General features: G+C 42.5%; 1 protein-coding gene across 1 annotated transcript in view; it reads left to right on the top strand.

Moving 5' to 3' along the window:
- LOC131235468 (3-hydroxyisobutyryl-CoA hydrolase 1-like) overlaps positions 1–14,480 on the top strand; it is a 103,396-nt gene that overhangs the window by 38,461 nt on the left and 50,455 nt on the right. Inside the window, exons 5-6 of the mRNA XM_058232653.1 lie at positions 7,940–8,019; positions 8,767–8,850. Of these exons, the coding sequence (XP_058088636.1) occupies positions 7,940–8,019; positions 8,767–8,850 (164 nt within the window). The remainder of the gene's footprint in view (positions 1–7,939; positions 8,020–8,766; positions 8,851–14,480) is intronic.

Raw genomic sequence — 14,480 nt, 5'->3', positions numbered from 1 at the left:
CCCCATGGAGAACTGCTCAGACGGATGAATCTCAACTTATGCAACTCGTTCAACTGTCACTGCAGCTCACGCAACTCCATCGGTGACATACGATACAGGGCCTTCGAGATAGGTGCGGTACCAGGCACGAGATCAATCTGGAACTCAATATGCCGACGCGGCGATAATCCCGGAATCTCCTGAAACGCATCAAAAAAATCACAGACCACCAGCAACTGATCGATACACAAAGCAATAGGCTTCTCGACTACGGAGGACATTAAACAAGACAATGGCTCTCTTCTGGGCTTGGAAACAAACTGAAACTGTGGTAAGCCTGGTATGCAGAACGTGACTGTCCTTTCAGAGCAATCCAAGATGGCGTGGTACTTGGCAAGCCAATCTATGCCCAAAATAGTGTCAAAATCTATCATCAGCAGCACAAATAAGTTAGCGGGCAAAAGATATTATTGACCAAAACAGTGCAAGATGAACAGAAATGGCCCAATACTATGGTCTTTCCCAAGGGCGTTGAAACGGTCAATCCCCCACTCGCAGACTCCGTCGACAATCCAATCAATCGGTAAAAGTCCTCAGATATGAATGAGGGCGAAGCACCAAAATTAAATAGTACTCGGGTGATGCATGAGTGGAAGTATACCCTCAACGATTCCTCCGAATGACTGCGGGTACTACTGAGCCGTATAGAATCTAGCCTAGGCTGGATGGGGAGGCCTATCCCCTCGGAGGGTGCTGCTGCTACTAATGTCGCTGAGGCGTTCAAAACTGCTGTCTCTGTTGCTGAAGTCTCAGAGGTTGGTGCTGATGCTACTGCTGAGGGAGACTCGGTAGTGGAATCTGCTGTCGCTACTGCTGTGGAGGCTGCTGCGGTGCTCTCGGCAGCTATGGAGGCTACTATGGTGCTCTCAGCTGCTGCTACTAAGGTCGGGGACACTCCCACCCACGGTGTCCTATCCCACTACATCTATAGCAGGTATCAGAAAGATGTTTCTGAGGTGGTGCCACTGGGGGTGCTGATGGTGCTACTGGTGCTCTGGCAGATGGGTGGCTCCTGTACCGTAGGTGGGCCTCGATGCTGCTAGGAGCTACTAGAGGAGGCCTGCCTCTTTCGACCTCTCCTCTGATCTTGATCACTCTGTGTGCTGGCCCACCCTGTCTCATAAATTTGAGCCCTCCACACTATTGCCTAAAAAGTCAGGAGCTCGTGCCCAATCACATAGCCTCGGAGACCGTAACGTAAGCTGTTATCGAAATGGTAGGCCTTCCACCCCTCATCATCAATAAATATGGCGCGAACCTCGATAGCACCACAAAATGGGCCACGTACTATGCCACGGTCATGTCCCCTTGCACTAGAGTCTCGAACTCCAGTGCTCTCTAACGTCGAATGTGGTCGGGGAAGTACTGCTTCTCGAATCAATTGATAAATTCCTCCCATGTCTAGACATAATCAGGTCCTGCGACGCAGGTAACGGAGGTCCACCAGTGCTCTACCTCACCCTGGAGAAGGAATACAACCAACCGGACTCACTGCTGAGTCGTACAAGCCATAGTGTCGAAGATCTTCTCCACATAGGAGCGTCATGTCTTGGCTGCAGTCGGATCTGGCTCTCCCTGGAAACGTGAAGGATCAAGCTATCGGAACTCACGAAGAAGGGCGCACACGCGCTCCTACTCTGCCTGTGCGGGTGAAACAACTGGCCACCTGCCTTGTCCCTGAAGTGCGGCTGTCACAGCCTGTAACATCTGCTGTAACTGAGAGTCACTCACAGGTACGGTCGGATCCGCACCGGCCTCAGGTGGAGGAACGTCATCCTCAGCAAGAGAGTAGGGATCTCTGGCGGTGGAACGGGAGGAGCAGGTGGTAAAGCGGGAGCATCGAGTGGTGGAGCGGGAGTCGATCGGGTCACTCTCCTACGTGGCATGTCCTATAGGAAGAATAAGGACACTAGTCAACCTTGAGAATCGCATGTTAAGGAATTCAATCGGAAGGTTACTCACTTAGAACCTAAACTCATAGTAAACATGTAATGTTGTTCTCGGTTATTCCCAAGTTATGCTCTGATACCAACTTCTGTCACGCCCTAAATTCGAAAACCAGGCTCACAAAATTTTTGATCGCCGAATCTGGCACTGACAACCTCTATAGTACCCCATTCTCGACTCTCGGTAGGTTCTAATCTTGGGATCCTATAAGGAGGATTTCAAACATGATTTTGATTCTGTACAAGCATAACCCACAAACAATAACCACAAGAACACCATCACAAAATCTACTATGATAAAAAACTTTAAGTACAAGGCGTATGAAAGGAAAATACAAGATAATGATAATAACAAAAACTTCAAAAGCTCGACTGCACGTTCCAACTCTGACGAGGCTACAGCTGCGTCCTCGTGTCACCTGCACGCATCGATCTTGCATAAGCTTATAGAAAACTTAGAGGGTAGTGTAAGTGTATGCGCAATATAAGCATGCTCAGAATGCAAGGTCAGAGTAATGCGGAATTATGGTGATGAGTACATGAATACAATTAGCTGTACCAAGGCTATGCGGTGCAAGATATGAATGCTATCGGCCATAACACGGCCATGCGATGTGAGATGCAACTCAAGCATGCCAATCCTCATCATATATCAATACAGTTTCTTATTCTGGATAATCATCGGGGTCTAATATACTCTACGCCAGCTTACCACCCCTATCCGGATGCACAACTGGGAGAGTGGAAGAGACCTCACTATCCGCCTGCCAATATCGGGCCTGGCTTGTCGACAGCGGACCGATTCCTCAAACTAGTCAAACTCAACCTAGAAATTGCCCCCTCACTCAGGCGGGTAAGGTCACACGCCTTTTCAATCAACCACGACACAGTAGAAGACGTGGCCTACTGGTATACGGCCCTCGCGCACTCATGTATCCACTTGGTCTCGACATTGGAGTCATCCTTTGGTACCATTAGGTTTAGGGATTTTCACACCGGGACATCTATGGCGCCCCGATGCTAGAGACAGTATTTTCGGTATCCAATCCAGCCATCCACGATGTGTCTATGGAGGCTATAACCCTGATGTCGCTAAGGCATACAATAATCATAATTGCACAAATCCAAGTACATGAATCACTCTACCAGACATGCAACAAATCCTGCACATACCGCGCGCTCATGAAAGACAACTCCACATATCAGGGAGCCCATAAACAATCTGCTCGAGGGCATATGCTATGATCAGTGACTCCTCATATCAAGCATACATATGATGCGTATGATCATGAATCATGGATCTATACTAAGCATGTTATATAGTGATGGGCTCTGTGCATTGTGAAGATGGGCCTAAATGGCCTACACACTACAAGTATGAGCCTATACATGGGCCTTAGGGAGAGTGACAATGAAGACATTTAACTAGCATTATCCTTCTAATGTAGATGTCAAACCATTATTGCTCCCAAGGCATGGCTCGCTATAAAGGTCAACACATAGACCATGGTGGAATCACGTTATAATGGGCCTCATGTATATCCCACTGGGCCTCAACCCATGGGCCTCCAATACATCAAATGGGCCTCATGTACATGGGTCTTGTATATATCAAGATGGGCCCCAACGGATGGGCCACAACTACATCAAGATGGGCCTAATCACATGGGCCTTATATTTGTCAAGTGGGCCATATAATGGGCTGCACCAATGGGCCATACGTACATTACAATGGGCCATAACCCATGGGCCTTGCATACATCACAATGGACCTCGCAACATGGGCCTTATACAAATCAAGGTGGGCCTCAACAATGGGTCACACGTATATCAAATGGGTTATGTCAATGGGTCCCATGTTTAACAACCGGGCCGCACCCAATATAAGTGGTGATAATAATTACCACTATTAAAATTCTCAAGGCCTACCATAACATTTATTTCCCATTCAACCTGATCATAAGGTCCCAAGGATTTCAATGGTTGGATAGTTTGGATGAAGAGTGTGGTCCACATGATAAATAGATTTGTCTTATTTTGGTCTCAAACCTAAAAATTATCTTTTAAAAAATGGTTGGACAGTTGGATGCAACACATGCATCATAGTGGATCCCATAGGGATGGGAAGGATGGACGACAAAGATGAGGTACATACCTCGTAGTGGGGCCCACACTAATAGAAGATATGGATCACAATACATACATAAGTGAGTCCCAAGTAGGACCCACCATAATGTTTATTTTCCACCTAACCTGTGGATAAGGTCACACGGGTCCTGGGCCCACCATAATGTTTATTTTCCACCCAACCTGTGGATAAGGTCACACAGGTCCTGGGCCCACCATAATGTTCATTTTCCACCCAACCCGTGGATAAAGTCGCATAGGTCCTGGGCTCACCATAATGTTCATTTTCCAACCAACCTGTGGATAAGGTCACACATACTTGGAGCCCACCATAATATTTATCTACCATCCAAACTGTTCATAAGGTCACATGGACCTAGACGAATGGGAAAAACAAATTTCTTATTTGATCCAAAACTTCTGCAACCCACATGGGTTTTAATGGTAGGCGTCCAATCCACTGCTTCCCTGTGATGTGGGCTACTTGAGCCATGTATACGGCTGATTTTTTTGGGGCGGCCCATTGCCCTAAGGGGGCCCACCAAATGTACCGTGTTGATGTTCAGCACTCATCATAGTGGGGCCCACAGCTGGGGCTGTGGGTCCCAGCCCGCCTATGCACACCAGCGTCCACACAGACGTTGCTGCATCCTCGTGTAGTGGCAGCAGCAGGCATTGCTGCCTCATGTCTGAATTTTTTTTTTAATTAACAAATTTTGTGGTTTTTCCCATGTGGGGCACGCATCCGACGAATCTGCTCCAACCATTGGATCGTATGACTTAAGACTGACCAAATGAGTCCAATGTGCGGCCTGTTTTTGGCGAGTAAAAAGATTCAGGTGGTTTTAAACGGTAAACACCACTATTTCCAATGGTATGGCTCGCCAAAAAATGGGATCAGCTTCATTTTTAGGCTCAACACCTAAAATGAGCTAGGGAATGGAATGAACGGCTTGGATTATATACAAATATCAAGGTGGGGCCTACATGAGTGTTTCACCCCAAAAGCACCCTTTTTTTAAAAGCTTAATAGTACACACCCATGTCTGTACACACACTCCATGCTAGCCACGCCTGTCCAGCGCCCAAAGACGCTGGATGGCATGGATATAAAACAAGCATCATGGTGGGCTCCACACACTACCATGGTGGGGTCCACATGGTGGCCCACCAAGGTTTGCAGCTGATGTTTGTATTTTCCTTCATCCAAGTTTGGATAGCAAGGTGGGCTCCACCAGTGGGTTGTAGTGTGGTCCACTAAATGGACAACATGGATACAATATATATATCATTGGGTGAGCCATCAATAATGAGAGAGAGAGAGAGAGAGAGAGAGAGAGAGAGAGAGAGACAAGAGACGATGATGGTGGGGCCCCGCCACTATGGGCCCTACATGATACAACTCATACATCAAAAAATGGGTCCCACCAACAAGTGGTCCCTAAAAAAAAAGGAATTTAACGGTGGATCACCCACCTCTAGGCCTTCAACTTGCTCCTTTAGGCTCCTAAGCTCCTTGCCTTCATCTTTGATGGAAGTTGATGGGGTTTTGATGGAGGGGATGAGGGATGAGAGGGTGGGCCATACTTGGCTTGGGAGAGAATGGTTAGACGTATGAAGTTTTGGGGTTGCTTGGGAGATTTGAGAAATGAGAGAGAGAGGGAAGTAATGGATTAAAGGGATGGGATGATGTAAGGAAGGGTATAGGTTTATTTGAAAATTTGTAGAAGAGGTATGATTGTGGTTGAAATTTTTGTAAAGGGGAATGGTAAGAGGAGAGAGAGAGTTGACTTATGGGAAAGGAGGGATGGGTTGTTGTACTTAGGGATATGGAGTGACTTGACTTGTACTTGACATGAGTGATTGATTGATTGATTGGACATGTTGTAGAGATTCTCTCGGAATTTACACGCGTGGCGTTTTCCTCGAAATGAACGTGGGCCCACATCTTTTAACCTGGGTATCGGTTTGGTGGGCGAGTCACGGCGTTGGAACCGCGGCGACGATGCGGTCGCTAAGATACAAGTTTCGATTCGAACTGACTTCGGTATGCGGGACCCGGTTTAGGATCGCACGTAAACGTCAGATACAGGTCGAGATTACTTTTGACCAAAAGGACTGCGGAAGTCAACGGAAAGATACGGACTAGGACACAGGTCTTACATGGACGGCTCAACCTGAGGTATTGTGAGGCTTTCAGGAGGGGGAAGGGTCTCCAAAATATAGTGGAGGAGAGTTTATGTTTACTTTTTCTAGCGAATACGACTAGGGCTCCAACCTTTACGTTGAAGCCTGAGTTGTAGTTGAGGGGCTTTCCTTTTACATTAGCAGGGGCATCAATAGTATAATGGTCGAAAGTGATTCCAAGGTGGTGGCTGAGTTTCTCAACAAGGGTAGATCAACCTTGTGGTTTATGTGGTATTCATGGTCTAGGGTGGTAGTGATAAGGGGGGGATGTCGTGCGAATATTATTTTGTTGCCCCTATGGAGGCTAACACTGTTGCTGATGACTTGGCCCGCCTAGAGAGTGAATCCCAACCCTACAAAATTTTCTCCAATGTCCAAGACCTCCCAACTGCTGTTTGGGGGGCCCTCCTTCTAGATCCGGCAGGCCTTGGGTGCATTCGAGAGGCCTCCATTCCAACAACCCACAAATAACCCGGTGGCTTCATTCCTGCGTTGTCTTTTTTGTGTGTCTGTATTAGCATCTGCTCTAGGGGGTTATATGCTAGGCGGGCCTTAGGGTATTTTTTATCAAGGGCCTGCTTGTTGCTTGTTGTATAGCCCGATGGTTTCTCAATTAAATTCTTTCTTTAAAAAACGAGGAACAATGCAAAAGCATCTAAAAAAAAGTGTTTAACAACTTCAGTTATCTATTAAAAGATCTTCTAGTTCTTGTATTGACAAAGAAGGCTTTGTTTCAAAGGAATTTTTGTGTCCAAGATTACTTTTTGGGGCTAGGGAAGCTTTTTGTTAGATTCTAGTGTGTAACTATGAAGAAATGGCATTAGTACTTTCAGTGGCAATGGAAATTGTAATATTCATCTTGAAGAAAAAAATGCCATTTACCTCTACTTACTTCTAATTCACCCCATTTACCTTCATTTACTGCTAAATGTGCATCCTATCAATTAATTAGATGCACCCTTCCATGGTAAGCATGAGCCTAAAAATTAGGCTAACCCATGACTTAGGTGGGCCACACCACACACAACAATTGGGAGTGTATGCCCACCCAATGAAACCTTCCTGATTGTATATAGTCCCAATGACATGCGGTTTAGACATCCAGCCCAATCATTGTGTGTGGCACTCGGACAAGGAGTCAAACCAAATTTTAGGCTCTTCGAAAACTCAGGTGGGCCTCACCAACCTTTTGATGCTTTATGCATGATTTCTCATGGTTTCAGATGTTGTAGCCCACCTAATACTGCTGATTTTTGGCACATGGCACATCACATAACCTAGAGGGGACCTACAAAATGTATGATGTGAATGCCCATCACACATCATGGTGGGGCCTATGGAAGTTAACCTTATGGGAAGCTCTGGTAGGGTCAACCTCATAGCACAATTTCACGCACACATGCCCTGTGCTAAAATTTTCACCTCATCCAAAAATCTGGTAGGCAATAGAAAAGTGAGGCCCTTGATTTGCCTCTCACTTTGTTATGGCCCACCAGATTTTTGGATCAGGCCAAAAAACTTAAGACTTGAGTATTTTATGAGGTGATTCATTTAGTGGACTGTCCGAATTTTGTGCTTCACCTCATGAAAACCATAATTATATTTGTTTTATTTTTAACAAATTTAATTGCATGCGCTAGGTCACTGGATTTATGGTGCAAAATTCTACAGCAATCTGCTTACATTAGATTATATTTTGGCTACATACAAAAAGCCACAGGTGAGTCGCACTTATCACATCATTTTTCTTTTTTTCTTTTTTCAGACACACCCACACCACGCATGCACGCACACTCACACAAACAAACACCTATACCACATGGGCATTCAGTTCCCTAATCTCTGGGTAGAAATACACTCCGTTTACCATTGAGCTATGAAACCGGACCCACATCATCATTTTCTTACTTAAGGGTGTGTTTGGTTGCATCCCATTTCATAAAATATCATGCAATCTTGATCCAATTAAGTTAGATGAATAATCATGAATTGTCACAAATTGGATTATATTTGGTGCAACCCAACGCACCATTAGCTTCCTAATAGAGATCGTGTCCAATAAATAGTTTCCTTGTAAGTGTTATGTTCCAGCGTTCTCTTATTAAATTATTGGTCTGATAAAAAGAAACAAATGCTCCACTACAGTTGTTCTAGATGAGGATTTCACACAGCTAGTTGCATGTAGGGCCCGTGAGGAGTGTGTGTGTGGTTTCACCCTATCAGGAAAATCTGGCACCCCAAAAATCTGGCCAATCTGATCATTAGGTGGGTGCATAGGACAAAAAATGAACCAGCCAAAAATCGATTGTCCACTTTATGAGTGGATTGACTTGATTGCAAGGGTCCAAGTTTCATGGTGCGGTGGCCCTGTTAGATCATACACAACACCCAGATGGCTCCTCAGATTCAAGAAATAATCCTCTACAAGAACCGCCTTCTCGATACTAACGAAGAAACATGTTTGAAGGTCTGTCTCATTAATGGAATGATTATGGGAGGTGGAGCTGGATTATCCATGAATGGAAAGTTCCGGGTTGTCACAGAAAATACGGTATTTTTTGTTCTTCTTTTTTATTTTTTTACTCGGAAATTCCTCCTAGTATATGATATTCTAATAATATGCTTTAATCCTTTATATTCACTGAAAGGATCCTTTCATTGAACGGACGGAGGATAAAAAGTACAAGTTACTGTTCACAAAGAATTACGCACAACTGGTGTATCTACAGGTGGAAAAGGGACTTATAATTTATGAACATTTGACAGCTTTGTCGGCATTATGTTTGAAAAATCCAATCTAATCGTAAATTGATATACCTAATTTTAAGCATAGGTATCAAAAGCCAATCTCATCCATTTTTCCGGTGGACCATACGATTGGAAACATTGTACACAGTGATGCCCACCCTTCAAATTATTTTCCTTGGTATTGTTGTCTCTTGATTTGAAATTTAGCCATGTGGTTAATGCAGGCATGCCAAAATTAAATGTGTGGCCCAATTCAAACCGAACGACTATAACCCCAAGTGTCAAGATAAGCAGATAAGTCAGAATTGACTGTACATGACTGAGATCGAATAAGATCGGTCACTTATTCAACCACTTGTACAACCTTTAAAATAACAAGGTGATTATCCAAGGGTGGAGTTCGTCCTCTTAAGATGGGTTGCACCTTTACCTTTAGTACGAAATGACTTTTAAATACAGATAAAACAAAAAGGAAATTTTTACAGTCGGCTATAGAGAACAACTGGAAAACACATTTCTGAATGAGGAACTTGCTTAATACTTGAACTGAATCCAGTGTATAAGCGTAAACCCAAATTATAACTAGAGTTAATAGCTACTTGATTACTACTATTGGTTACTGTTATTGGTTATACTAAGGAATGTAAATGACTGATAATGATAATAATAATAATACAAAGGAGCACAAAGTACTTGAAAGATAAGTTTGGTTTGGTTTGGTTAGTATAACGGTTTCTTCTACTTACTGACTTCATTATTTATAGCCTTAGATCATTCATCTAGATGCTTCCCATGTCCAGATAGTAATCATAACCGTTTTAGCACTTCTTGCCTTCCTTGCCACTTGTCTTGATAACCGCTCTACGCTCCTTATTAATTTGACTACTTTTTGCTAAACTACTCTCACTTAGTGGATGACATGATACTGCTCGATAGATGACAACTGCATTATCGTAAAATTATACCAAGCAACTCTCATAAAATTACATGTGTCCCTTTCTGATTGGCTGTCGTGGGAACAGATAGAAATAGGGTTGAACAATAGTAGTAAAAAAGCCTTTGTAACTTCTTCTCTTTTTTAGATATTTCTTTTAGTACATTTCTTTTTCATAACTATTCATCTTCTCTCGACCAAGCTCTTTTTTTTATTGCTAATCGATAATCGGCCATATATCAGCTGCATTTCTTTTGTCAATCGCTCGCCCGCTCTCCGCATCTTTCCATTTTAACCACTCAACCAAGCTTCTCTGTTGTATTTCATTTCCTTGCTTCCCTTAGCCGCTCGGTTTGCTTCTAGATGCCTTTTGTCCACTCTTTACACTTTAGAACAACTATCAATCTCTTACTTCATTTTATTAACCAAGGTTTTATCTTGGTCGACCTCCTAGATGACTCTTGGCCGCTTGGCTTGCTTTTGAATTAATTTTAACTACTTAATGTCTTGTCATCCTGTCAGCTGTGATTTCGTAAAAAACACTCCAAGTATCCTTGAATATTTTTAAAATTATATATCTTTCCCTTGCTATAACAATTATCCTTTCCAATTAGGTTTACTAAGAATGGTTAGAAATAGGGTACAACATTACCCACACATTGCTTCACCATTGGTAAAATGTGAATGTGATGTTATTTCATTATTTAGCGCCATAAATGTGATATCGTGGCCACACAAAACTATTAATTTTGGGCAACTTGGCCAAACTTGGTCATCTTGGTCCAAAAACAACAAATTCGGTCATTTTGGTTGAATTCAGCCATCTTAATTGGGAAACAAAAAAAATCGGTCGTCGTAGTCGAGAAACAACGATATCTTTCATGACAATGGAGATTGTTGATTAATCTATTACAAATAGAGCTTATGGTTGACCAAGGTAGTAATACGGCCAATAAATTGGCTTTCTACTTTTAAACTATTTGAATAATTTGATCACGATTCAAATGACATGATTTGGTAATTGGAAGTGGTTCAAGGCGTATCAGGTTTTGTCTTCCATAATACAGTTAATTCCTAAGGAAGGACTGTCCCCCAGGTATATCATTGTTTCCTTCTTAAGGAACAATATTCCCGAACTCCCGGCTCTAGTTTTGTTGAACTCAGCAGATAAGAAAGTATTTCATCCATCCTAGATTGAAATGGGAGGTATGTTCTGCTGCAAGGGAGGTATCAATGGTGGTTGAGCCATATTACAAACAAAACTTCCTTTGACATTATATTATGTCACCATAGGTGCTCTTTCAATAATAATGGCCATCAATCGATCCATGGCTTCGGTTTGGTCAACCATTCATCTATTAACATTCTTAGTTTGAACACGAAATTTCTTAGATTAAGTGTGTACTAACTCTACCTAAGTTCTCCCATATTCCTAAACACATTGGATACTTAGTTGCACATCCCCAAGTGCGACCATTATCTCTTTTGGAGAAACGGTTCCAAAGGTCAATGTCCACCCCTGATTGTTGGGATTGAATGTTGGACTAGTATTTAAATTCAATGATTTAAGGCTATTGGAACCGACACATCCTTAACCGAAGGTGCTGCGGTTAGCGTTGAGGGCTCGGCCCCAGCAATTTGATTACTCCTATTTATATTTCTAAATGCTCGGTTTACAATGTCGCACTAGTAGGTAAACCAAAGATAAGGTCCCACTGGGTGTACTAAAAATATGTTATTTCTCGATTTTGAATTCAATCACCTGGTTAATGCAAGTGTGCCAGAATTGAATGTGTGATTCATCTCAAACTGAACAACTATGACGCCAAGCATCAAGATAGGCAGATACGTCGAAATCGATTGTATGTGACCGAGATCAAATAAGATCGATCGCCTATTTAGCTACTTCCACAATGTTTGAAATGATCAAGCGATTATCAGCGGGTGGGGTTCGTTCTCTGAAGATGGGTTGCACCTTTACCTTTCATACAAAAGGATTTTCAATTTAGATAAAACAAAAAGGAAATTCTTGTAGTCGGCCACCAAGAACAACTGCAAACTGCCTTTCTAAATGGAGAACTTACTTGATACTCGAATTGAATTCGGCGTATGAGCTTAGACCCAAATTACAACTAGAGTTAATAGCTACTTGATTACTGCTATTGGTTATGACTATGATTACACTAAGGAATGTAAATGATTGATAATGTTGAGTACAAAGTAATTGAAAGATAAGTTTGATTTGGATTGGTTTGGTTGGTATGAGACGATTTCTTCTACTACTTCGTTCATTATATATAGCTTAGATCAATCATCTAAATGCTTCCCATGTCCTGACGATTATTGAAACAATTTTAGCACTACTTGCCTTCCTTGCCACCTATCCTAACAACCGCTCTAGGCTCCTTATCAATTCATCCACTTTTCGCTCAACCACTTTCACTTAGTGTATGACGTGGCACTACTTGATAAATGCCAGTTGTATTATAGAAAAATCCTATTCGGGTATCTCTACAGATCTCAAATACACTACACAACTCTTGTAAAATAACATGTGTCCCTTTTATATTGGCTCTCATAGGAATGGATATAAATAGGGTAGAACAACAGTAGTCAAGAATCCTTTCTAAATTCTTCTCTTTTCTATATCATTTTTTAGCACTTTTCTTCTTCATGATCCTTCTTCTTCTCTCATACAAGCTCTATTATTTGTCACTAATTGATCATTGGCTGCATATCTCCTTAGAGATGCTGGAAAGGAGGAGGGCGTGATGTCCCAAGGGTACAAGATATCTACTCTCTTCTTATCCACTGGTTGCCTCCCTCGAGAGCTTTTAAAAAAGGGGTTAAGGTGTTATATTTTACCTGAGTCGCCAATAGCCAATTATTATGATTCTACAGTCGATTAGAGACCATAGAAACACTTAAGATTAAGAACCTATGGGTCCTTAACCCTAAGATGACTCGTAGGTTTACATTATAAAGATTCTGAGTAAGGTACCATGGTTACAAAGAGGGAAGGTGTTAGGCACCCACTCTATCTGTATGGATGTACAGTCTTTCCTTTATAAGATCTGAATAATTATGGAAGAATATGGGTAGTTCTCACGTGCTGTAAATATAAATACGATATAAAAAATGTAATGCAGTGCTATAGTAAAGGCATTTAATCAATCTGAATTTCTGATGGGCAGGATCCGATTATATCGACAAGCCGCAGAGCATATGTTTGAAATGATCAAGGGTAGGGTGCAAATATAGATGTACGGGACTCTTAATGTCATATGGATGCTTATGATAAAATGATGGTAAACTGGCTAAGGTTTCTGGTGGACCTGCTACAATTATAACGATAGGTCTCAAAATATACCCGCCAGTCAAATACGGTGAAAATGATGAAATACAATTTATATGAAATATACGCCCACCTTGAAGTGAAAATACCACCAACGAGGCTCGTTGCAGATTCAAGTCTCGCAAAAGGGGGCCCACACGCTCCTATTCTACCTGTCCGGGTGTCTCAGGAACGGGCTGATGGGTCTGAAGAACATCAGTGATGATCTACATCAACTGCTATAGATGCTTAGCTCCTATAGGAATCGACAGATAAGTGGGGGTAGTACTAGCCTCTGACGAAGTCACAAGTGCGACGGGAGCCTTAGGAATAGGTTTGTTAGGCTCAAGAGGAGGAAAAGGAATCTCAGATGGTGGAGCAAAAGTCGCTTGGGTCACTGGAGCGGAATGAGAACCACGTCCATGGGCATTATGGCCACGAGCGTCACAATCATGAGCATGTCGACTAGACGGCATGGTCTACATAAAGAACAAAGGTGATGGACACCTAGGGATTACAATCCTCGAAAGCTCAAACGGAACGAAGGAAACACACTCAGGACACTACTAAGCTCACAGTAGTTATGCGATGTTATCCCAAGTTATTCTAAAATTACTTGCTATGCTCTGATAACAACTCCTGTCACACCCCATACTCGGTAACCGAACTCACAATGAACTCGATAATCGGTTCTGAGAGCAATAGCCTCCGTAGTACCCCATTCTCGGCTCCTAAAGCAGGTTCCGAACCTGGGATCTTACAAGGAGGATTTTCATAAATCATATATTTGTTCCAATAAGAGAATACCTAAGATCTCAACAAGTATATCTCAGAAATAACAAAGGCATACATCGCAAAATCCACTATGAATTTGAACTTTTCAAGTACAAGGCTGAAAGAAAATATATAAGGTAACAGAAGAAATAAGGAAAGATCTGCAACAATGGGTCCTCGGCTCAACTCTTATCCAAGCTCTGCTGCTAGATGCTGACCTAGGATCTCCTGCATGCATCAATCATGCATAAGCTTAATGAAAGCTTAGAGGGTGGTGAAATTGTGTGACAATAGTGCTTAGAAGAAGATAGAGAATGTAGAAGGGAATCATGATCAATACCAATACCACTAACCTTACAAAGGTTGTCATGAACGCAAGAAGCCATATCAA

This window comes from Magnolia sinica, chromosome 19, assembly GCF_029962835.1.
Source record: "Magnolia sinica isolate HGM2019 chromosome 19, MsV1, whole genome shotgun sequence".
Lineage (NCBI taxonomy): Eukaryota > Viridiplantae > Streptophyta > Magnoliopsida > Magnoliales > Magnoliaceae > Magnolia > Magnolia sinica.
This window is presented reverse-complemented; position numbering and strand designations above follow the sequence as displayed.